This window comes from Oryctolagus cuniculus, chromosome 8 (genome assembly GCF_964237555.1).
Source record: "Oryctolagus cuniculus chromosome 8, mOryCun1.1, whole genome shotgun sequence".
In the NCBI taxonomy this organism is placed as follows: domain Eukaryota; kingdom Metazoa; phylum Chordata; class Mammalia; order Lagomorpha; family Leporidae; genus Oryctolagus; species Oryctolagus cuniculus.
In genome coordinates this window covers 90871732-90898328 of record NC_091439.1, presented here as the reverse complement: position 1 = coordinate 90898328, position 26597 = coordinate 90871732, and the positions used below count along the sequence as shown (strand labels likewise).

The following is a 26597-nucleotide window of genomic DNA, read 5'->3' as shown; positions in this document are numbered from 1 at the left end:
TAGCTCCTGAGGGTACCACGCAAATCAGTCCTAAAGGGACTCCTGCAGTGGCCACTCTAGAGAGGAGAGGACCATCAGGCTAAGAACAGCAGAAGCTGGGAGAGAACCTGGCAGCCGCTGTGACACAGGGGTGAGGGCCAAGCATGTCTAAGTTGTGGCGTGAATGGGGAAGAGTTAAGGGCAAGGTCAGTTCCGAGTGGCTGCGGAGCCTTAGAGGGAGGAGAGCAGGGAGGACGCACGGGGTGCCTGGGCAGGTTGGCAGTCACACTGCCCCAGTTGTGTGGCCTTGGGCAAGCATTTCATCCTCTCCCTGCTCCCATTTCCCGCCTTGAAAATGAGACTACGACAGTGCAGTGAGGACTACACACAGCAATAGGGTACTGGACATCAGCCTTTGTTCTGATGAGCAGAACAAACTATAATATCATAGGCTATGGGATCTTGAGCACATCACTTTTCTTTGTCCCTTTGTTTTCTCATCTGTACGATGAAATAATAATTACTCTTACTCTGTAAGGTAGTTAGAACATATGATGCAACACCTAGTATAATACCTGGCTTGGTTATCCCATGATCAGTGTTACCTGTCATTAGTACTCGCTGTTGGTTTAGTAAGAAGCTGAATAGGGCGGCAGACGTGCTGGCTCAGGCCCCAGGAAGTGCAGCGGGGTTAACTGTGGGGGAGGGTTTCATATACACTCAGGAATGTTTGGACAAATGAACTAAAACGTCTTCAGACTTGGAAAGAAGTGTGCTGACTCTGCGAGGTGAGGCCTGAACCGGTACATGGCCACCTCTTTAAAGGCTGCAAGCTCCCTTAAGAAAAGCCGGGATGGATTCCTGAGGGCAGGGCTGCTCGCACTCTTGTCCCCTTGGGTCCCAGGGTAACGCGAGGAGCTCCTAACAAGTGCTCAATCCGATCACAGCTCCGAGCACGCGTCCTGACTGTCCAGCAGAGGCCGCCCTGGACCCGGGCTCCCGGGACCCGAGCGCTGGGAGCCGGCCAGGGGGTGGTCCCGGCGTCGCCGCTGGGTCCGGGTGGGAGGGGTTTGGAGGCGGAGGCGGCTTGGGACTGTGGTGGCTGGGATGGAGCAGAAGCGCGCCGGGCGCCGGAGGACACGCAGCTGACGGTGCCGCGCTGCCTTCGCGTCGCCTAGCCGAGCCACCCGGGCCGAGCGCGCCCAGCAACCCGCGCCTCCCGGTTCGCACCGCAGCCCGCGGGGTAGAGAAAGAGCCGCCCGCGCCCAGAGCGCTCCGTCAGTCCCAGCAAAGTCCCCACCGCCCGCGCTGGGCAGGGCACCAAGCCCCCGGATACCATGGTCTGCAAGACTCTCTTCGCTCTTTGCATCTTCACCGCAGGTACTTGGCGGCCGCCCTCTCGGAGAGATCTGGGGCGGTGTGGGTCCCAGTGGCCGGCTCTGGGGGCCGGGGCGCGCGGGTGCCCCGAGTGGTGCCAGTCGCCCGGGGTGCGCGCGTACCTAGATTCCCGGCGAGGTGATCTTTGGCAGCCCTGCGCAGCGTTGGAGGGAGGAGATGACAAGGTCCCTTCCGCTGCAGCCCGCGCCCGCTCAAACTCCGGCGTTGTGGAACAGGTGGCTGGCTGAGCTGCGCGATCGAGCCCGGGGTGGGCGCCACGGCTGCTCCAGGCTTCTCAGGTGCTCAGGAACCTGCCAGAGTACGGAAAACCGAACTTCCTGCCGCGGGCCGATCCTGGGAGGGCTGGGAGAGCCGGAGGAGCGGATGGGGGTGCGTTCTCTGGGAAGGCGTCAGCCAGGGCTGCGCGTCCGCTGGGGCTGGACTGCGTTGCCCAAGCTTGGCATCTCTGGTCTCCAGCGTCCCTTTCTAGTTTCGAGTGGGGATGATGCAGCACAAACAGCCCTTTGGGCATTGGTGCTGGCCAGGGTAGAGCTCGCGATCACCGAGGCGATTTTGCCGGTCTGCCTTATGCCCTGGCCCCCAGTGGAAGAAACTAGTAATTTGGCTAAAACTAGCATCCCATCTATTCCGCCCCCTCCCCCTCCTCGCACACACACTCCCACATCCACATCCCGCCTCCTGATGCCTCTCCCGTGCGCACCACGGGGGTCTCCTTAGGGAACCTGTGGCCCAGGGTGCTCCGCAAAGAAGAGCTGGAAACGGAGCGCGCAGCCTGGCAGGTGGAGGGGCGGTGGGGAGGCGGCTGGGGAGAGGTTCAGGACGGAGCTTTTAGTCTGGGCTTGGGTACCCAGGTTTTTCAGAAAACGCACCAGAAAGGGAACCTGTGGCGAGAAGTATCCCGGGTGCGCTGCCGCTGGGCTGTGCCGTTCAGGATAATCTTGGGCCGCGCTCTCCTCCGGGTGATTTTTGTTGTTTATTTGATCCCCTTTGAGTTTCTTGGGTTCCTGTAATTGTGGGCAGGAATCACGACGATCCTTTGGAAAGAAGCTAAGGGTTTCCTAAAGTTTCCTAACTTGGAGTTGTCCGTGCTATTTCCTGTACTTGATGAACATTTGAGAAAGCCCCTTTTCCCTGCGGGGTCCACACGGTGCGTGGAGGCGCGTCCGCAGCTGGCGCCTGAACGCTCCCTGGCGGCGTGGACTGCGGAGCCGGGGCCGGGCTGAGAGCTTGGATGCGGCAGGCGCAGTAGATGTCCCAGGTTCCTGGCGCCTGGTGGCTCCCGCCATCCTCGAAGCAAGAGGTGCTTCGAAAAGGCCATGGAATATGCCTGTACTTTCTCCCTGCTAGAATTCTTTTCACGTTTAGAGGCTTGTCTGTATTTATTTATTTAATGGTTTGAACAGCTCTGGTAGTTGGCAAAACCGGGAATCGCCGTTAGTAAGCCCTGTAAGGCAGAGGATTTTCTTTTTGGCTCCGAAAAAGCTGAAGATATCTGTCTAGCATCCATCCAAGGGGCTCGTCAAAAAGTTTATGGATATGCATACTATAAAGAAAACTATGCGTGGTTTTACAAAATGTTTGCATCCAAATAAACATCTTTAAATTCTAATTTTCTATGAATTGTATGCTATGTGTGTGTGCAAGTGTGTATATATAGACATATATGTGTGTGTGCACACACACACACACACAGCCATCTTACAGTCTAGCCCCACTGTTCTGGGAGAGGAAACGTTTCTTCTCACCACCAGAGTGAAGAGGCTACCCCATCCCTACTCCAACTCATGTATGGGGGATCTGAGCCAAGAAGATCACACCCTCCCAGCTCTGGACCGCCGAGTCCCAGCAAAACCCTCTGCCTTTCCCCCGGTTATATTTCCACCTAGAAGATCCCACACTCCTGCAGCACATGGGAGCTTCACCCTTCCCTCAGAAGCCTGTGTCTTAGAATCAATCTCCGTAAGCATTGTTGCTGGAGCTGCTTGCACTCAATTGTCAAAAAAAGATAGAAAAATCGGCACAGATGCTTCCCGAGATTCTTGGCACTCAAAGGAAGACGTTTTCGGAATCTCAAATATCATCATTCTAGAAAAAGTGTGTGTGTGGGTAAAGGAGAAAGAGGTGAGGGCTCATAAAGTGAACATGGTTTGGGTGGTCCTACAGCTCTTCTTGCTTATTCGCTGGTTTCTTCTCTCTTTTTATTTCCCCTGCAACTTTAGAGGCTTCAGTTTTCCTTTTTTTTTTTTTTTTCTTCTCTCTCTCTCTCTCTTTTTTTTTTTTTTTTTTTTTTTTTTTTTTGTGAAACCTTTAAGATGATACTTTTTTGAGCCAAAAACAGGGTTGGCAGGGCCCAATATTTTAGCTTCCCCCATCCACACAATATACAGAATCCATAGCATCTGCTCTCCTGTCTGTAACATGCACTTGCCTTGTGTGCCTTGTCAATGATCTTGCAAGGTCCCTACATTTATTCACTTGTATTTAAAAAAAGCAAGAAGAGAGAAACTTTGGATGGTCTTCAGTTCTCCAGAGGTTCACTGTGGCAGAAAACCAGCCCAGCTATTTCACATATCGTTCTCCAATGCTTCTTACACCAAGTACAAGGAAGGCATCCAGGACAACTGTCTCCAAGTTAAAGCACAGACCTGCACCTCCAAGCTGTGGCACCAGAAGCAAGAAAGGAGGGAGGTTGCAGCCACTGGGTGGCTTCCATCCTCACCCCTCTCCTGCTGCCCTCTGAGTTCACTTCCTTCTTCATTCCCACGCCCTCTAGCATTCCATGGCCCAGTTTATTTAAGAAACTCCTTCCCTATGGGGCCAGCTCAGTGGGTTAAAGCCCCAGCCTGCCGTGCCAGCATCCCATATGGGCACTGGTCAAGTCCCAGCTACTCCACTTCTGATCCAGCTCTCTGCTATGGCCTGGGAAAGTAGTGGAAGATGGCCCAAGCCCTTGAGCCCCTGTACCCACATGGGAGACCTGGAAGATGCTCCTGGCTCCTGGCTGCTGGCTTTGGATAGCCCAGCCTGGCCATTGTGGTCATTTAGGGAGTGAACCAGCAGATGGAAGATTTCTCTCTCTCGACTCTACCTCTCTCTGTAACTCTTTCAAATAAATAAAATAAATCTTAAAAAAAAAACTCCCTCCCTAGGACAGCTGAGAGCTGTTCCTCTCAGAGATGCAGGAATAAAAGAGAGACACTTGTAGTAGTAGGTAAGAGAGGCACCCCCCGACAATCCTACTCTTCCCGCCCTGGATCTGCCCTGTGTTCTGCTCTCCCCTCAGGGACAGTGCATTCGAAGTCATTACCAGGTCCCCTGTACAGACTTATCGAGCCCCTTGGAGAGTAAGACCAGCAAAGCTAGATCCCCATTCTGCCAAGGGATCCTATCTGTGTTTGCATCTGTCACCGCTTCTCCAAGTAACTAACATCTAGAATGTTCATATCCTTGAATGAGCCATGGCTCTGTGCCTACTACTGATTTGGTTCAGTAATTTTACCACAAACATATCAAAGCAAACCAAAAATATATCATGTTTATACCAACAGCAAGGTCACCTGTGGTTTGTTGAGGGTGGCAAGGAACAGTTGCTTGCATTCCTTTTAGCTGGATTAACTCCTGTTCTCCTAAAATCTGTGGTGCAGTTAAAGACGTGCAGGAAACCTGAACTCAGAGGTGTAATACCTTCCTTGTTATCTGACACATTCACAAAGACGGTGTTTTGAAGTAGTAAGCATGTAGATTCTGCAGATAGATTTGCCTTGGTAAAAGTCTAAGCTTTCCTAGTCATTAATTGTGAAATTTAGGCCAAGTACTTTAACCACTTGAAGTCTCCTTATGTACAAAATTGGAGGAATAAAACTTCACAAGATTATTGCAGGTATTAAGTGACTGAACATACCTATAGTTCCCGGGACAGGGTGAATGTTTAATATGGTTAATGTTTAAATGTGATAGCAATTGTGGTTTCTATTATTCTTATTAATGAAGTTTACCATGTTCTGCACCTATGTTGTGCTAACAACAGAGCTTATGCAAGGGTACTTTAAAAATTCATGGAAAATGAAAGTAAAAGCTACATTTATTTTGGTGAAAAAATGTGGAATCCATGCATTTTTTTCATAATACATGTGTTCCATGAATTTTTGAAGACCCCTCACATGTTTGCATTTGGATGATGTAAATCAAAGGTGTCAACTAATATTGCATTGCAATTGCAGCTGTGCTAGCAAACGCGGTATGGAAATTAAGAAAGTATTCTGCTAAACCTACTAAATGCCTAATTTGAAAAGGTTGATAATGTTCTGGCTCCAATTTAGCACAGTAGTAATAAAAAAGTAAAAAGGTGCTGAGGAACAGGTAGAGGGTAAGCGTCACGGAGGATTTCATTTCTTCTACAGAGCCGTTTAGAGACTGGCGTATTTCAGAAGCCCTAGTCAGCTAAACCTTAAAGGTCAGATCCCCAAACCCACAACATTTTGGGTCATTCAGAGCACACAGCTTGGGAAAAGACAGGCCATTTCATCTGACTCCTGCAGAGTGGCTCTCTCCAGAACCCAGAGTCATCAATAATTGCCAGACCTGCAATTTCACTTTAGCATTTGGACCTGGTCTAATTGTGTTCTTGTTTTTATGGGGAAAATAGTGACCAAGTATTTATACTGCTTGAGCTGACTTTCTTAAGCGAGAATTTTCCTTTGGAGAGTAAGCACCCTGTGGAAATAGCACAGAGTGACATTTTGAACATGTTTTCCAAAGGGATTGGCTGTCTCACACCTAAATGAAAGATGACTGTAAAATAAGACTGATTTGTGTATATAGTGCTGAAATTTTTTTTTTAGTTGCAGCTTAAATTATCTAAATGCCAGGGATTGATGTAGCATCAGATTTTCTGATGTATGGGCCTTTCAATGCTGATCATAACCTTGTATACCAGCATAGCCTGTTTCAATTCATCTATTTTAACCTTGTTCGTAAACCTCAAGATTGTTGTACCTTTATAACTCCTAGAAATCATTAGAATAAAACAGAAAATTAGAGGATTCTTCCCATCTGTCTTTCTCATTGGTGCAGGATGGGATAATGTCAATTGAAAATACACTGTCTTTATTTTCTTTTGACTACCGTTGCCAGATTTAGGAAATACAGATAGTAGTTGTTCAGTCAATTTGAATTTCAAATAAACAATGAATTCTAAATATGTTCTATGCAATATTTAGGACATGCTTGGACTGATTTATTTGTAGATTATCTGAAATTCAGATTCAACTGGTTGTCTTCAAAAAGTTCATGGAAATATGTGTAATGAAAAAAATGTGCATGGATTTCATTTGCTTTTTTGCACCAAAATAAACTTACCTTTTAATTCCATATTCCATGAACTTTTTGAAGTACTTGCATATTTTATCTGACAGTTCTACCCTGGGCCTTTCATTTATATTCCATCTAGGCAATAACTTTGACATAAGATTAGCTTTATTTTGAACTCTGCCTCATGGGGCTTTTGTTTGTCCTACACCATTTTGTAGGTGTAATAATCTGTTCATAAGAAGACACAGAGATTTAAGAGCTGTTTTCTCTGTTAGCAACTACATGGATTAAGATTCAGAGGCAGCTCTCACTTCAGTGAAATATTTTGAATCTGATTGCAAATCCATTAATTGTACATTGTCCCAGGTTTCTGAATAATTGGTGGGATTTCTGTGGAATCCCTAGCTACCTTGCCTAACCCTTTCTACCATTCCTTTTCTAATATATTATATATATATAATTATCTATATCATGGTAGAAATGTTCCTACCCAGAAGCTAGAACTGGCAACCTGGAGTCTATCTGGCAGCTGATTAAAAAAGAAAGATACAGAGAAGTGTTGGACTCCAGTGCTGTCTTTTGTGCCAGGATCTTAAGACATCATGCAAATATTAATTATGTAAGGTTTATATAATTTCTGCTGGATACATTTATTAGGATCACTTTAAAGCTGTGTCTATACAGAGTTTGAAGCAACATACTCGACAGAATTTTAATGCAGATGTAAAAAATAAATCCTTTGAACAATTGGACTGTGATGGAAGTTTGCACCTTTTATACCTAAGGCAAAATCTGTACCACCAGAGTGTTAAATGGGTTAAAAAAAAGTTGTGGGAAATTACCAGGTGTGATATTTAGGAACCATGTCTATTTATACAGAATAAGGTGAGTGGTAGCATGCCTGTATAACTTTGATGATAGTATCTCTCACTGACATTCCAAATTCTGACAGCTGATTTTCTTTCCTCTTGAGCAAGAAAATAAGGACATGAGGACTTCAATACAGGTGTTGAACATGAAAGAGGTTAGCTGAGAGGGCTTTTTTTGTTTTGTTTTGTTTTAATGGCCATGGTTGTAAACTTTTTGCTACCATTCAGACTGCCTACTGGTTAAAAAACATTATGATGTTCTTTCAGCTTTGTGTAATCCAGAAGCATAACCTCATTACTGACAGTTTATGAAGCACTCACTGTTGGATCCATAATAGATACTTACTGGTGTTGTCTGCCCTTTCATAAAAAATGATTTCAGTTTTATTGGGGAAGTTTTATAATCTGTCTTCTTCTGCTCTGGCTGCCATAACAGCCTAGCCCCATAAACTGGCTGGCTCCTAAACAACACAGACTTGTTTCTCACAGTTCCAGAAGCGGGGTCATCCAGGGGCAAGGTTCCAGAAGATTCTGTGTCTGCTGAGGGCTTACTTTCTGCTTCCTAGAAGGCGCCCTCTCATGGTGTCCTCACATGGCAGAAGGGGCAAGGAGGCTCCCTGGGGCCTCTTTTGTGAGGGTACCTATCCCATCCATGCAGGCTACACCCTCCTGATTTCATCACCTCCTAAAGACTCCACCTCCTCATATCAACACCTTGGGGGTTAGGACTTCAGCATATGAATTTTGGGGGCTGCAAACATTCAGACAATAGCATGATCCCTTTGAAAAATGGCAGGTGGACATCACTTTACGAGTGGTGAACGTTTGATTGCTAACTCTGCACTCTTGCTTCATACTATAATTTGGACTCTATAGAAAGGACAGTAACAATTATTGCAAGGATAAAAGGATACTGTTTTTATTGGCTATGTAGAGGCTACATGCACTGTCTCTATATATTTAGAGAAACGTTTAAGGGCCCAGGCATTCTACAGAGTTCATGTAGTGTGTCCTATTAGGGGAGGATTTCAGTGTATCTCAGGATTATGACACAAGGGAGCCTTGCTGTGTCTTGTTCATCAGAGGGACCTAAAGAGATATGGTGGATTGAACAACTCTTTCTTGGGCTAGAAAAGAAGTAGGTTATTGGTGGACCATGCATTCTGCTGGCCACAAAAACTGTCATTGTTCACGGACGGTCCTGCATGAGAGGCAATATCAAGGCATACACTGTCACTCATTCAACTCACAGGGAGCCTTGGTTGTGTTGTCTTAAGAATCACAATGTTAATGGAGATGACATTCAATAGGAAGGTGACATTCTCTTTCAGATTGCTTTTTAAGTAGATCTCAGCAAGAGAAAGGATGATCAACTTTTAAAAGTAAATGATCACTCTTCATTGACATCCTAATTAATGTTGGTGAGGGAGGAAATGTGAGATCAAATTATATAGGGAGACTGAGTAAGAAATGGACAGTAAGAAGGGACAGTGGCTGTGTGTAGACTGCATAGGAGAGGCTGGGGGTATAGTGTTGGGGGAAACAATGAAAATATTAGATGGCTGAATGAGAGGAAGTGATAATTGAAATTGTTTTTTGAAGGGTGGGCATTTGGCCATAAAACACTGGCTAGGAAGTTCACATCCAATATCAAAGATCTGGACTTTCCTGGCTGTAGTTCCTGACCCCAGCTTCCTGCTAGTGCTGACTTGGGAAGGCAATGATGATGGCTCAAATGATGTGGTTCCTGCTATCCCTGTATGTGAAACTGGCATTGAGTTCTCAGTTCCTGGCTTTAGCTTGGCCTATTCCTGGTTATCATGGGCAATTAGCAAGTGAACCGCTGGATAGCATGTGATGGAATCTCTATCTTTCTCTCTCTCTCTCTCTCTCTCTCTCACTCACTCTTACTCTCACTCTCTCTCACTTTCTCAAAAATTTCATCAAGTTTTACTTTTAGGAGAGATAATGGCTCTCTTCTCAAATTTATATGAAATGAAAGCTTACTGTAGTGACCTTTTTAATTTTGTGAAAGGTTACAGATTGAGTCTTTCAGATGAAAAATTGGTGACCCTTATGGCAGGTCATTAAGGTGGCCTCAGGAGTGTGAAAGGGGATGAAGAATAAAAAAAAAAAAATGCCCTGAGATGTCAGGATGAATTCAGCTGCATGGTTTGGATCAAAGAGAGTGAACCAGTCTGGGGTTGCCCAGGTCCAGGCATCCTGCCTAGAACTTCATTTGTGAAATTGTCCTATTGTGAGTAGACTTTCCTTTAAATACTTGCGTGAAGAGAAACCCAAGGGATTTGTGTCCATTTCCAGGAGAAACAGAATGTGTGGTAGAAGGGGATTCGGCTAGAGAGGCTAGCATGAATTGCCAACTCTGGAATCTCATTCTCCTCCCTTGTAGGGTTATAATAATACATATTGAGTGCCATGTGAGTCAACGTTCAACTAATGTCTGCCAAGTGTATACACCAGCAGATGACAGATTTTATTTTACTTCATTTGTCTACTTCCTTCTATTACATTATATCAGGTGCATGAGAGCAGGGATTTCAGCTTTTCTGTTCCCCTGATGGAGAACAAGAGTGAGACACATTGTGAATGCTCAATAAATACTTGTTCAATTAATCTTTAACTATGCATCTACATGTGCTAAAGACTGTCCCAGGCTCTAGAAATACAGTCTTGCATAAAATAGACAAAACTCTGGGCTGGCCATCTTTTGCAGTAGGATGAGCTGCTACCTTAGATGCCATATCCCAGTACAAGTCCCAGCTGCTCTGCTTCCAATCTAGTGCCCTGCTAATGTGCCTGGGAAGACAGTGGAAGATCATCCAAGTACTTGGACCCCTGCCACTCACACGGGAGACCCAGATGTAGTTCCAGGCTCCTGGCTTTGACCTGGCCCAGCTCTGACCATCGTGGCCATTTGGGTAGTGAACCACTGAATGGAAGATTTCTCTATCTCTGTCTCTCCTTCTCCTTTTCTGCCATTCAGATAAATAAAACAAGTTTTAAGAATTAGACAAAACTCTACCCTCATGCAGTTTACATTCTTTGAGAAGGATGAATTTCCTAAGAGGAAATCAGCAGTTGACTCTATCCTAATTATCTCAAATTCAGCATGTCCACAACTGAGCTTCAGGACTTCCTTCTCCCAGAAGGCTACCTATAAGAAGCCTTCCCAGTCTCAGTGACTCCAACCTTCTAATTGTTCAGAATGAAAGCCATGAGTCACTTCTGAATCTTCTTTTTTTGCTAAGCACCCTGCATTCAGTCCTTCAGGAAATAAACCTTTAAACTATATACATAATCCAATCACATTTGCCACCTCCATCACCCTTACTCTGGTCTTGACTACTGACATATTTCTCCTGGAATACTGCAGTGGCATCCTCTAAGATCTAGCTTTTTCTTCCTAAGGTCTACTTTCCACATAGCAACAGTTGATCTTTTGGAAGTGTATCAACAGATGTCACTAATCTCTTCCAAGCCTTGGAATAGCTTCCCATTGCACTCAGATTGGAAGCCAAAGTTCCTAAAGTGACTGACAAGACCTCCCCACGTGAGTTGGTGCCCCATTTGTTCTTGAACCTGAGCTTCCTTCCTTTCCTTTGCTTACTCTACACCAATCACACTGACTCCTTTATAGCATGCAGCAGCTGGTTCTTCTGTCTAGCGCATGCTTTCTCCAGATAACCAGATGGCTAAATCCTTCACCTCCTTAAAACCTTTGTTCAAATGTCATCTTCTCAATTAGACCTATTCTGACCTACATCTTAAAGTTGCAGTCAGCTTCACCTGCCAGCACCAAATTCCCAGAACCTCTTCCCTGGATCTTCCTTTTACTTTTCCTGTAAATGTGTTTCCCTTCCTTTCCATTTACCCCTTGCTAAAATGCAGCTGCAAGGAAACCAGATTCTTGGTTTCTCTTGTTTTCTGCAGTATCCTCAGTTCTACAATACCATGGGAGTATAGGGAGTACTCCAAATCTATTTGCTGAGTCGATGATTAAAATACATTGTTGAAGCAGGCAAAATGAAGACTTAATTCAAATTTTACCTCAGATCACCACCCAAAAAGTGAGATATTGGCAAAGTTGCTAACTAGCAGGCACCAATGTGGAGTGTTTGCAAATATCTTTTTCAAAAAAAAAAAAAAAAGTCAGGCCTTTAGTCTTCATTGAGAATAGCAAAAGCTAAACTTATAAATCTGTTCTTTCTGATAAATACACGTACAAAACTCTTCTTAAAATGCAAATGCCTTTTTTATGCCCTGGAAATCATCTAAAAACAGCTGAAACTTCTGAAACTCTCTGGCAAATTATGAAAATGTCACCTTTGGGCTCAACTAGGAAAGAGAAAGATACTTCCAACTTTGACTATTGTTAAGAATTTTCTGAATCACTAAAAATAGCTTGGTGATGAAAAGTGATCGGAGTCTAAGGGAAGCAGGACTGGTAATTACCCAGTGAAGTCTGAGAAAGTTCAGTAAATTTAAATGCTAAATGTTGAACGTGTAAGTTAGTCACCAACGAACTCAGGAGTTTCCTTGGCCTCACAGGCCCTGCCTTCTCCAATCTTGGTGATTCTGAAATACGAACAATGTTTTAGCCCCAACAGTGGACAGAGGGATGGTCAAGTGCTGACTCCCCTGCAGGGCTGACACCCCTCCTTGTGGCTGGGGGTAACCTCACCCATGTGGACATAGCCCCCAGCTTCATCATGCAAACAGGTACTCCTGATACTTTCTGACCTACTCAAAAATAAGAATGTTTAGTTAGGGAGTAGCTGCCAAAAACAGCATGAGTTTAAAAACAACAGGATACTTATCTTAAACCTTAGGAATCATGATAAGGTTTCAGATTATCTCAGCTTGAAGAGCAACTTGTGAACAAACCAAAGAAGTGAAAAGATGAAGCTGCACGTTAGAAATCTTGGCTTTGCTTGTTCTGTGAGATTCACTGGGAAGGGCAGGCTCTCCGCCACCATGAAGATCAATCACATGGACAGTCAGTGGAGGGGTGGCAAGGACAGTGGCCCTGACCTTGTGCTGGAAGAACAGGGAAGCCTGTGTGGTGTGTGGTGTGACACAGGAGGATAGCTGGCCATTCCCTAGTTTCCTTCCGTGGGACAGGCCAGGTTCCCTGAATGAGTGAAAGGCAGGGCCTCCCCTGTCACTGGTAGGAAAGAGAACAACACCACCAAGTGAAGACTCACAATGCCCCACATTTCAAAGGCAGGTGCGACTGCTGAGCAGGAAACAATGGCGACATCCTGAAAATACAGTTTCACTGTGGAGGCTTAACAGAAGGAGGGGAAATGTGTGTTTTGAGTTTCAGAAAGCTACAACCAGATTTTGGGGGAAAATATATGTGTAGATCATTAAGTAACAGCTGTCTCTTGTATAACAGTTTTTAAAACCCCCATTCAAGTACTGATTTTTTTATTGTTATGGAAACTATAAATATATACACAAATAGACAAGAATGTATCTATTACCCATCCAGACCAGTTTCAGAGTTTTTATTTGCTTGTGCATTGTAGTTAAGAATTGTTTTAATACAAATAATTTTCATTGGAAACACTGAAAATGCTTGATAATAAAGTGTTGGTTGGATAAACCAGATAGCATTCAACATTTATACCAGGCAATACCAAGGGAGTGCTTTTAAAAACAAGTGATTCGTTATGTCCTAATGTATAAAAGTGGTTACAATTTCTTGAACCAATTATCTTGTAACTTTATATTTCACTATACATTGAAAAAGTAAGCTACAGAATAAAATATACATAATGATGAAATATTGAAAACATTTGTATGTGTGTGCCTGGGAGAAAGGGGCTTGGAAGACTACAGTAGTTATTTCTGGCCTGAGCTTTGGGTCACTTTTCCCTCTCTTCCTCCTCTTCTCCTCCTCCCTCCCTGAAATTTTTTAGAATTTGTATTAAAAAGTAAAGATATTATGACTATTTTACTCCCTCTTTAGCAAGGCAGTCTAGCTATAGTAACTACTAGGTGCCCATTTTGATCTGCAAAATCTTTTTTTAAAAGATTTATTTTATTTATTTGAAAGTCAGAGTTAACAGAGAGAGGTAGAGCCAGAGAGAGAGAAAGGTCTTCTATCTGCTGGTTCACTCCCCCAGAAGACTGCAATAGCCAGAGCTGAACTGATCTGAAGCCTGGAGTCAGGAGCCTCCTCTGGGTCTCCCATGCGGGTGCAGGGGCCCAAGGACTTAGGCCATCTTCTACTGCTTTCCTAGGCCATAGCAGAGAGCTGGATTGGAAGTGGAGCAGCTGAGACTCAGACTGGAGCCCAAAGGCAATGCTGGCCCTGCAGGCCAGGACTTTAACCCACTATGCCACAGCGCCAGCCCCTGATCTGCAAAATCTTGATTCAAAAATTATTCTGACAAATCCCTCAAAAATAAGATCTTAGCAAAATATCTTCAGAAAGATTTCCAAGGCATCCTTGACATAATGGGCAGGGAAGTTTCTGAGAAGGAAGTGAGGTAATGTAATACTACATTTTCTTTCCTTTTTTAAAATTTTATCTAAGGTATAAAAATTTCATGTATTTCATATATTCAGATTTAGGAACATAGTGATACCTCCCACCTTACCCTCCCTCCCACCCATGCTCTTACCCTTCTTCCTCCTCCCTCTCCTACTCCCACTCTTAATTTTTACAAAGATTTATTACTATGTTTCCTAAAACTAGAGTTCACATAATAATCATCGGTCACATTGAGTATCCTGAATTGTGTTTTAAGTGGCTCTGAGCTAACTGATGAGTATTTAGGGGACTTTGTTAGTTCTTTTTATTTCTTCCATGTTTGTCACTGAAGGGAACAATAGCATTATACAGTATTCTAATTTTCCTAAACTGAAAGCTGCCAGCATAGATATGAAACAAAGAAAATATCCCCCAGAAGAATATATGATTTAGTTTTCTGTTGAAAGCATTAAGTTTGTTACATCATCTTTTCAATTAAATAATCAATAAAATGTGGTTTAGGCAAATGCTGGTGGGTCCATTAGTAACATTCTATGACATTATCCAAGAACAACGCAGGTGCTCCGACTGTGGAAAGGGCTGGAGCAGACAAGACTAGAAGAAACTTTGGCATGATCGAGGCCAACCCTTCATATTGTAGTAAGACTTGCTACATTGCAGGGGAGGGTCACTTTTTTTTTTTTTTTTTTACAGTTTAGCCTTTCTGGGTCTCACACACTGCCACCCCATCCAATTCTCTCAACAACCCTATGAGGAAGGCAGTACAATTCCTATATTACAGTGTTTGTCACTGAAGTTGGGAAATGAAGTAGAGAACCATAGATCACACGTTTAGTGAGGTACAGAGCTGGACTTTAAACCAGGTCCCTGATTTTTTACCCAAATCTGCCCCCACTGCCTTAAACTGGCATATCAGTTGCTAAATTCTCTTATCTAAATTTGGTCTCCAGAATTTCTCTCCACTCTAATTCTCTTCTCCATCCCCACAGCTATGGTCTTGGATGAGAACATCATCATCTCTTCTTAACCTGTGGCCATCACTCCTCTATGCCCATCCAGTTCCTTCCACAATCTTTTGTCCAACTTTAGGAACTCAGTCCAGCCAGGCCAAATTGCCTGCTCCCTTCCAAACAGGGCAGACACAGACTCAAACCTGTATGAGTACTGCAGGTGCTCAGATCATAGAATGCTTCCACTGAAAGGAATGGAGCCTCCCTGAAGAAGTGGGTGATTCCAAGTTTGGGTTAGGCATTGCCTGAATCTGAGGCTGAGCACTTAGCCTAGTGGTTAAGACACGGCTTTGGGCATCTGTATCCCATATCAGAGTGCCTGGGTTCAAGCCCTGCCTCTCTTCTGACTCCGTCTTCCTGCCAGTGTGTACCCTGCGAGGCAGCAGGTGGTGGCTCAAGTACTTGGGTTCCTGCCACCCTTGAGGTTAGGTCTGGATTGAGTTCCTGGCTCCCAGCTTTGGCCTGCCCCATACTCTGCTCTTGCAAGGATTTAGGGAATGAACCAACAGATGTGACATATTTGTCTGTCTGTCTCGGTTTCTCAAATAAAAAAAAAATGAGTCTGGGATATCTTTTTAAACCTGAGAGCAGAGATGTCCTCAAGTGCTAGTAGGGTCCTGTCAAAAGGACCAAAAATCACATAATTAGGCTCCCAGAACTAGCCTAAGATGGGATAATTTGAGCACTGATGAGGGGAATGATTGAGATAGATTGAAACACATTCATGAGTTCATCACAATACCAAAATCAAAACAATGATAATACAAAATGTATTGATCCTCACTGGAGGGTGAGGATGCTGTGTAAATTCACACATTATTTTGAAAAAAAATAGGAAACTGGAAATAATTAGATATTTTTATTGATTCATTTTCTTCCGCCTGTATTTGTGAAGTGTCCCACTGGGTGATCAAATATGAAATGATTGGATGACAGGTTGTCTCTATGGAAAGATTCCAGCTAATAAATGAAGGAGGCATGGCAGGAATAGAGGGTATAATGCTGCAAACCTAATGAGGTAGTGGATCCTGGCACTCATCGCCAGTGACTGCCAATATCATAAAGTGTGATATATCTAGAGAGTCTGTCTCCTGATGGAAAAACACAGCATCCACTATGAAATATTCTTGCCAAATTAAAAGGAACCTATATCTGATTAAGCCTTCACATCCAACAATCAAATTATAGCATATATAGAAGCCTGGGGAAGATATTAAGTAACACTATGGAAATGAAATCACCGAACTCCAGGCTATGGAAGACTCTATGGTATAAACTACCCTGTTTCTCCAATAAATGAATTGAAAGTGGAAAAAAAAAGAGATATTGAGAAAAAGATGGTCAGAGATGGGACAGATTTATAGTCTTAAAAGGAGATCTAAGAAACACAGAAACCAATCACATTCATGGAACTTATTTGGATCCTGAATCAAACTAAAATAATTAAAATAAATGATGAAGGTCTGGCATTGTAATGCAGGGAGTTAAGCCACTGTATGCAATGCCTACGTGCCATATGAGCACCTGTTTGAGTCCTGACTGCTCCACTTCCGATCTCGCTCCCTCCTGAAGCACCTAGAAAAGCAGCAGAAGGTGACCAGGGTGCTTGGGCCCCTGCCACCCACATGGGAGACCTTGATGGAGTTCCTGATTCCTGGCTTTGATCTTACATAGCCCTGGCTGTTGCAGCCATTTGTAGGGTGGACCAGGAATGGAAGATCTCTCTCTCTCACACACACTCTTGCTCTTGCTCTCTCTTTCTCTCTCTGTCTCTCCTTCTCTCTCTGCAATCCTAACTTTCAAGTAAATGAGTAAATAAGTCTTCAAAAATAAATGATGACATAAAATTATTGTGAGTTTGAACATTGGCTAGACATTTGATACAAAGATATCATTATTTTAAGTATTATTATTATCAGTATTTTAAGCATGGTGGTAATATAGCTCTATTTCTTCAACAACTCTTGTCTTTTAGAGGTATCTACCATTATATTTATACAAGAAGTGCTGTGATGATTAGGATTTGCTTCAAAATAGTATGAAAGTAGGGAAATAGTTTGGCATATTATAGGACAAAAATGACAATGAATTATTACTTGTTGAAACCAAGTGAGAGGAACTTGGGTGTTCATTGTATTCTTCTCTCCCATTTTGTAGGTGATCAAATTTTTCCTTTATAAAAAGTTCTGAAGAATCTTCCAGACCGCTCCATTGCTTACAGAAACAAATCCTAACTCTTCAGCAAGTGGCTTGGGATATGCATTACAGGCAGACAAAAAGGAAAGAAGTGTAGGCAATTCAGCTGGGAGAGGTCACAGAAGCAAATAGGTCATTCTTGCCTGGAAACTCTTCCCCCAGCGGGAAACACCTGCTCTTACCTGCAGGCCTCACTACCTAGGCCCATACAGTTTCCTCTTTCTGGAGCACCATACTCGCTTCTCTGTCAACCAAAATTTTCTCCATCCACAAACACAAAATTCCTCTGAAGTTGTCTGCACATGTGAGCCCTGCTAGTCTTTCATCCTTCAGAGGGTAAGATTATGTCTTATCTTCATATCCTTCCTTTCCGTGTACCTGCACATACACAGTGGGTGCTCAGCTTGTCAAATTGAACTAAAGAAACTGAGGCTCACGTGGGAATATTTCGGGCATGGAAAGCCAGGACACTCTGGCAAAAAAAAAAAAAAAATGACCTAAATGAAAGATTTCTGTGAGTGAGAGCCCAGTGGAAAGAATGGGCATCTAAGAAGGAGGTACCTTTCTCTGAAGGAAAGAGAGAACTTCCACTTTGACTGAGGCCTTGCCTAAATAAGATCAGAGTTGGTGAACTCAAGAGGCTTCCATAGCCTTGGCATCTCATGACAAGAGCCTCGGGTGATTACTGATGTCATAAACAAGAGTGTCAATTGTTAAATCAACAACAGGAGTCACTGTGCACTTACTCTCCATGTAGGATCTCTGTCCTTAATGTGTTGTACTATGTGAATTAATGGTATAACTAGTATTCAAACAGTACTTTATACTTTATGTTTCTGTGTGGGTGCAAACTGTTGGAATCTTTACTTAGTATATACTAAATTGATCTTCTGTATATAAAGAGAATTGAAAATGAATCTTGATGAAGAATGGGATGGGAGAGGGAGTGGGAGATGGTGTGGTAGCAGGTGGAAGGGAGGTTATGGGGAGAAAAAGCTGCTATAATCCAAAAGTTGTACTTTGGAAATTTATATGTATTAAATAAAAGTTTAGAAAAACAAAACAAAGAAACAAAAAAAAGAAACTGAGGCTCAAAGGCGTGGACCTGAAGAGTCCCTTCTGCCTTGTCGCCAGCCCTACTCTCCTAAGATGTGAGGGCTTTATGGAGTCTGAGCACAGTAGTGCAGTAACTCAGCGTGGCTGAAAGTGATGATTGTAGTGCACTGGCAGGTGGTAGCCTGTAGGACAAGTATATCTTGACAAGGAGAAGTGTCCTGTGGCCCCATGCAGATGAGGAGTTGCCTAGTAAGAAGCAGTAGGAATGCACTGAAGAGTGAAGGGCCCCGGAGCAAACACGGAAGGGAGAGGTTGGAGGCTGTGGGATCCAGTTGGTTTGCTTCGCATGACTGCACACCAGCAAATGACATTTGGAAAGGAATTATTGTTGCTCGGCAGACAAGCTTGCTATATGGGGCCAACCACCCTTGCCAATGCATCCTTGTGTACTAAGATTTCAGTCTAGACAAGTGAATGCAATAAGGATTGTCTTTGAAAATATCCACAGATGCAGGTAACCAGTGCTAAGCACAGAAGCACTCTCTATAGGAAGTCTATTCCACATGTGTCCTGAAAAATGCATCAATTTATTTGGATTTGTACCTGATGGGCAAGGGTATGAGTTGTGTTTGGTGCAGGGAGGTTTTCGTCTTCTAATATTTCAGTTCACAGTCTGACTTTGGAAATGAGTTGTCAGACTGTCCTGACTGAGACCAATAAATGTGAACTCGTGACAGCAATCATGTCCCTTAGAAATGAAAGATGAGGTCAAAAAGAAGCACTTCCTTGTAGTGGCCCCCTTGTCCTTGTTTACAGAGTTTGCTTCTGCAACACGAAAAGAAAGTTACCGAGAGGAGAGTTTTGTTTCCCTCTTTTTGGTTTTTATGTCATCGAAAAGACACTTTTCTTCCTTTTAGCATGGGACTCGGTATCTACTGTGTCTGCAACCAAGACTAGAGAAATTTAGAGGGAAGTGTGCCCTCCTGGGTAGAAAGGGAAAACTCTCCTGCCAGCAAGTGTCTTGTTCTAGAACGTTACTCCCCACAAAGTGCCGTGAGCTGCATGTCCCTTTGAGCTACAGCAACCTGCCACGCTTGGGATAAATATAGATTGGCCATCGTCTGGGGTTCCTTGGGCTGCCATAACAAATGACTGCAATCCTAGGTGATTTACAACAACAGAGATTTATCTTCTTGCAGTTTGAGAGCAGAAAGTCTGGCATCGAGGTTCTGGCACAGCCCTGTACCCGCAAGCTTCAGTGGAGACACTTCTCGGCTCCTCCCAGCCCCTGGCAGCATCACTTCAGTCTCTGCCTCTACCTTCATGCGGCCATCTTTCCTCTGAGTCTTTCTGTGTCCATATTTCCCTTCTAAAGGGACAGATATCAACCAATCATATGGGGTTCGGCATGATTTCATCTTAGTTTGATTATAATTGTAAGTGCTCTATTTTCTTTTTTAGAAATTTTATTTATTTATTTAAGGCAGAGAGAAAGAGAGAGTGGGAAAAAAATCCCATCTGCTGGTTCAGTCTCCAAATGGCAGCAACAGCTGGATCTGGGCCAGGCCAAAACCAGGAGTCAGGCATTCCACCTGCATTTCCCACATGGGTGCAGGGGTCCAAGCATTGGAGCCATCATCCACTGCTTTCCCAGATGCATTAGCAGGGAACTGGATCAGAAGTGGAGCAGTTGGGATTGAAGCTAACACCCTGATACTGGATGCTCGCATCACAGGTGCTGTACCACAATGACAGCCCAAAGCCCTATTTTCAAAGTCACATTCCTGGGTCCTATGGCTTAGGGCTTCAACATATCTTTTAGGGGACACAGTTCACCCACAGCAATTATATTATCCTCACATCTAAACCATGCTCATGAGAGCTCTTCCCCCACTGGGAAAAGAAAATGAATCACTTTCATTCAAAATAGCAGTTGCTATTGCCTCAAATATTTTTGGTTTACTTGTTTATTTTTTAAAACAAATGTTGGACATCTTTTCTTAACTTATTTTCATGAATTTAAAAGGCAGAGAAACCGAGATGGGCGGACAAAGAAAGATCATCCATCTACTGGTTCACTTTTCAAATACCCAGAACAGCCAGGGCTGGGCCAGGCCAAAGCCAGATTCTTGGGGCTCAATCCAGGTCTCACATGTGGGTGACAGGGACCAAAGTCCTCAAGCCTGTTGTCTCCCAGAGTGTGCATTAGCAGAAAGCTGATTTGGAAGCAAGGGTAGAATTTGAACCCAGGCACAATTTATTGATCTTGGTGGTTAAAGACTGGCTGAAACTGCTTAAATCTGGTGTCTCTCAATGTACTATAGGCATTTGTAAAGAAACATTTCTTCAACTTATGGAAACTGCATCCATGGTCACTGACCACTTAATAACATGCTACATGCATTGTGAGAAGCAAAACAAAAGAAAATCAGGAATTAGCAAAAGGAAGGGAGGGGAGGAAGAAAGGAGGAAACTGCCTTCACACTTTCCAAGCTATCAGACTCACTGAAAAGCCACAGTCTAAATTAATGAGATTGTAACGTTCCTCCTTTGAGCCCCTCTCATAAGGCATTGTATTAAGCCAGGCAGTTATGGTTATTCAGCCAGCCTGGCAACTGTAAGAAGCCTCTAGATGATTCAAGAATGTTCTGGTGAGGACAAGGAGAGCAGCATGGAATCTGTCTGGGGACCATGTAGTGAATTCCAAGGGCACATTTCACTTCTTTGTCATATTTATTAGCATATCATTTACACTACTGTGCCTGTGGTAGTCAGGAGGGACATATAAAGGGAGAAAAAGTCATAACAGAGGAAAACAGCCTCCTGCTCTTTAGTGTAGCTCATTGAAGAGTAGAAATGTTACCTGTGCTAGTCAGTTTGGTGTTACTAACACAAAATACCTGCTAACTTCATAGGGAAAAGCTGTTTACGTAGCTCGGTTTAAGAAGTTGAAGAGCTGGGTGCCTGCATCACTCAGCTCTGTTGAGAGCCCTCTTGGCTCTGTCACAGCATAGTGGGTGGTAATAGTGGGAGCAGCTGGCTGGGGAACGAAGAAATCACACAGCCAGACACAAAGCGGGAGATCAAGAGACCTGGCTCAGGCATTCATTTTAATTTTTACAGATGTATTTATTTATTTGATAGGCGAGTGCCAGAGAAAGAGAGGGAGATAGCGATTTTCTGTCTGCTGGTTCACTCTCCAAATGGTCATAACAGCCAGGGCTGGGCTGAGCTAAAGCCAGGAGCCAGAAAGTCCATCCAAGTCTCCCATATGGGTGACAGGAGCCTACGTACTTGGGCTGTTGTCCGCTGCCTCTCAGGTGCATTATCAGGAAGCTGGATCAGCAGTGTAATAGCTAGATTCAAATCAGCACTGTGATGTGGAATGTGGGCACCCTGAGCTGTGGCTTTACCCATTTCATCAGAACACAGTCCCAGGCTCAGGGATTTATAACAACCCACTCTTATCAAATTCACTCCAGGAGACCAGCTTTCCCTTCTGAGGACATCTCCCTCTCCTCCCTCTTGATTCCACCTCTTAATGGTGAAACAAGTGCCTGCATCAACACCAAGTTCCCAACATGAACCTCTGGTGGACAAACCACATGCAAACCATAGCAACACCTTCCCTTCATTTGTGTACAGGGAGGGAATGATCTGCTTCCTAAAATGCATCTTTTTCTCAGTCCTCTGTGATGTCTTATTGGATGTTGAAATGTAGGAGGTCACAGGACTCTTTAATGGAAACATGCAGACAATATAACACTCGAGGGCAGTGGATTTCTACTTGCCAGCATGAAAAGTGTGTGTGTGTTATGTGTATTTGTGAGTGCAATGTTTGTTTCCCTACTTTCTTACCTAATTTGAAGAATTTTAGTCTTCTATAATTAAAGGTTAAGTGGCATTATAAAAATGTATTTTAGGGAAATACAATATTCAATGGATTCATACAGTTTCCTGGACTAGCTAAAATTTACTTTCCCTATCCATAAAAAGCCCATATACACTTAAGAACTGTAATCATATGCAACCGCCTCTTCTGATTAATAATTAAGATGTTTAAAAAAATTAAGATGTTAACTAGGTAAATACAGACATCTATTTGATTTGATAGCTACCTGTTGAATGTTCTTTTAGAATCATAGCTTTCCTTTTAAATTAGAGTGGAAAGCAACATTTGAAATTCTTTTCTCTGGAAAAAAATTTAATTTAACTCATATAGAAGTTATTACTTAGTTTTGCTTATGTAGATAAAGGAAATATTCTAGAAAAATGAGAGATCTACTGTCTAAAGGCTTTATTGATTTGGGTTATTATTTAAGGAACAAAAAAGTTTAAAGCTCTATACTAGGAAAGAAACTCCTTGATGAGAACTGAGTTCATGCTGAGATAAAAAGTTACAAAGCAAGAGAACAGCCTCATTATATTTCTAAAATCCCAGGGAGAGTCGTTGTTTTGCCAAAGCAATGTGGTAAAACAACCTGGGACTCAACATCTGTGCCCAGGAGACTAGGAGTAAAGAGCTTTAGACGCTTTGAATTTTTTCTGAAACAATTAAGATTAAAGGAGTTAATCAGGAAATCTGAGGTTATATAAGGGGTGAGCAGGTCGGCTAGCTCATATATCTGATGTGGAGCACATGCTTGGAATGAGCAAACTTTTCCATGGAAGATCGCGCATTATGATACATTCTTCCAGAATGAAAGAAGTGACAAGAAACATTAACGTTTGAAAAGCGATCCCCACTGTCTCAGACATCTGAGACCACCCCATTCTCTCCAGAGACGTCTGACTGAGGGAAGCAGGTGAGCCAGCTGGGGCTCCAACCCCGAAGGACCAAATGTGACGAGGAAGGGAAGTGGGTCATGTCTGGCAAAGCGGCTTGTCCGTCTCTCCCGACAAGTCAAGCTGGCTGATTTGGAGGCTTCCAACTCCGCCGCGGCTGACCGGCTCACTCCATGACCTCCACTCCAGAGAGAGCATGGGCTGCAGCTGGAGACTTTACCTGACCCTTGAGGTGTCTATCTGGAATACACATATCCTTAGGCGCTCTAAGTCGCAGTTACCACGGTCAATTCTCAAAATTAGTGAGAAGAGAACCTTGACTATTCAAGCAAGAGCTACCCAGGAGCAACCAAAAGCCTTCTGAGATGGTGTATGAAGGGACAGGAGTTCTAAGGAAAAGGCCCAGCTTCTCCTTGACTTAATCAGGGTAAGCTTTGGGCTTGGGGGAAGGCACAAAAACCATGAGCTAGAGATGTCAGGAGCACTGGCACATGCCAGCTGATGCTTCACCAAGTCATTGCTAGTAGAAGTGAAACCATTTATCTTTCTTAAGCCACGCCTATTCTAGTCAAAATTCACCAACACTAGCAGCTTGGATTGGAAAGGGCGCCAGTGGTCTTTGCTGAGAACCTCCTGCAAGGTTTTCATCAACCCAGATTTGACCTGTGTTTGACTCAAAATGCCAAACCAAAATATGCTACCTTGCAATTACACAGAAAGCAGGGTGTGGATCAGACCTTGTTATATACACTTAGTGGTTCTACCTGCTCATTTTCTTTTCATTTGCAACACTGATAGCCCATTCTAGCATCATGTTCAGAAAACACCAACCAACTCCGCACCTGCAGATGGCAATTTCCACTGTTCATGATGACAGTAGAAAAGTAACAGGTCCCAAATTCCATCTGCAATGGAAATGTTGGTCCTCATCACTCAGGCTCCTAAATGTGAGAATTACACTGTTTATGCACTTCCTTGATTTCATTTTTACCAAAGTGCATTTTTCCTAGCATCCAAATTAAGTATTGCTTGATTTTTCTTTGTGATGAGGAATGAGGAAGAACACAGGCAATTAGCTAGGAGCTGTGTAAATTCAGGAAACCTGATTAACAGATCAAAATTCATCTAAAAATTTAGACTTCAACTACAGTGAAGTCTCCCTCTGGAAATGTTGGGGATTTGACTTTAAAGGGAGAACTGAATCCATTCAATCTGCTCTTTCTTGCCATACAGCAGTGAGTCAACATATGAATTCTATTCATATTGTGGATAATGGATAAGATATGCATAAGCTAGATTTGACTTCACAGAAATGATGAACAAAATGTTCTGGTAACTAAAATATTCCAAATAACTGAATTTATTCTGTATCTTGTAGGTCACAGGTTTTGAAAAACAGGAGCAAAACTTATTTAAAATTATATTTAACAGTTGTGATGAGACCACTGATACCCTCCAGGCCACCACTGTTCATCTGTTCAGTAAGAAGCTGAATGAGATGACTGTGAATATCTGTTCTTTACGATCTGAAACAGATTCTTAACCTGAGTTAACTTAGATGATCCACACACGGGCAATAGGAAGTCCCTGGAATCCTGAAATTGTATCAAACATCGTGAACATGCACTTACGTATATGTTGTCCCCTAGGGGAATATCCACAGATGTTATCCAATACTGAACTCCAATCAGGTTTGAAGAATCTGGTATTCATTCTGCAATTAATTTGACCTCTAAATAATTTTGCTTTGAAAATTCATGAGTCCCCTCTGAATGTTGCTGTACAGGCTCAAGTACTCACGCTGTAGTTTCTATCACACAGATTGTGTGTGCTCATCTCACCCCAGGACCATCCTTGGAGGCAGAGATTGTCCTGTCAAGTCACAGAGGAGGACAAGGAGGGACAGTGGGGCTCAGAGATGTCTCACTGAGCTGTGGTGAGAGCCCTAGGAGCTGGCCTCCATGTTTCGGCTTCCTGGGCTGCTGTTCTTTTTATTATCATCCATTATGAAGAGTGTCACATCATCAAAATCATTTAATGAACAAAGCTCAGGATTTAGGCAGCAAACGTTAGCAAAGATATATAAGTTAAGGCCCGCTCCCAAAACTAATACATAATGGTGAATCAAGCCTGTGATTATAGAGTGGATTGAAAGTATGTCTTTGAAAAAATTAAGAAAAAAAAAAAAACAGAAAGAGGATTGAGGGAGGCAGAGGGGGAAGGAGGGAAGTATGGTCATCTTCTTAGAACTTAAACTATGAAATACATGAAATCTGTTTTTCTGTTAATTAAAAAACCTACCACAGAGAAATCAGACTAATGACAAGAGTGAATTTCAACTTAAAAATGGAAAATACTACCATGGGCATGCAGTTCTTCAGACTCCTGCTCCATAAAAGCTAATGTTAAAAGTCATATAGCACTTTGTGGTTTCCATAGACCTTTCAGGTACAAGGTAACCATCAATCCTCACAAGTTCTGGCAGTCAGCAAATGACCCCAGTAAGGAGATTAAGACTCCTGGTGTTGGGGTGACATTTACAAGACCGTAAAGAAAGAGGCAGGACCAGAACTCAGTGCAGATCTCGTGACTTGGCTTTCACTTGTTCGTTGCACCGTGGCTGTTCTCCGCAGGGCATTGGATAGGGGAGGGTGTACAGGCTGGGGGAGAGCCGCCAGGTAAGAGCATTTTTCTAGATTCATGTGTTGACAAAGAAACTGTCTGCTAACGCCATTCCACAGTGGAAATGGAAAGTTCAGAATCTTTCTCCATACCAAGCAAAAAATGAGCATATCTATGACCAACAAGAAAACCCCTCAGACTGAACTCCTCAGTTGTAAATGCAGCTGATAGCTTTTTACAAGATGGTTTTTTGTGAACTTCCATTTTTTTTCCTCCCAAAAGTAAATATTGCATGATTCAAAATAGGGGGGACTGTGGGCAAGATTTAAGACAAAAAAGGCTTTTGGCATTGCCTGTGTCTTATGGGCTTAATGCGAATTCTGTAAAAATTGAAGCATAGAAATTATTCTCTTATCTTTAGCCAACATTAAATCTTTTGACTAAGAAGGTCTGTGACATTAAGTAAGTGGTAGAGATATTTTTATGATCAGGCTATACTGAAGACACATTAGAATGTACCAGGAGGTGCACGATTTATGTATTTTTTTATTTCAACTATAAGATTTATATCTGGGCATGGATTTATAAAATAATGGAGAGTGGTTTTCTGGTACAAAGGAGAGACTTATTCAAGTTTAACCAGTCTGGTTGTATCATCCCAGTAGTGGTGGAACAGCTCAGACAAGTTCTCATTATAAATTGGCAAAGAACTTGAGTTTGGGAACTTATGACCCTGTCTATGACCCATTATAAAGAACAAGAAAAGAGAAAAGTAAAGTTTATTAAATGTAATAAGGTACCAATCATTGTATTGGGCACTTTACAGATAGTTTCAGATTTAACACCCTG

The 26597-nt window shown here is 43.1% G+C and overlaps 1 protein-coding gene across 1 annotated transcript in view; it reads left to right on the top strand.

Annotated features, from left to right (window-relative positions):
- The first annotated feature begins 1054 nt into the window (after positions 1–1054).
- PARM1 (prostate androgen-regulated mucin-like protein 1) overlaps positions 1055–26597 on the top strand; it is a 112723-nt gene continuing 87180 nt past the window's right edge. The window contains exon 1 of the mRNA XM_008267742.4: positions 1055–1359. Within this exon, the coding sequence (XP_008265964.2) occupies positions 1317–1359 (43 nt within the window). The 5' untranslated portion in view covers positions 1055–1316. The remainder of the gene's footprint in view (positions 1360–26597) is intronic.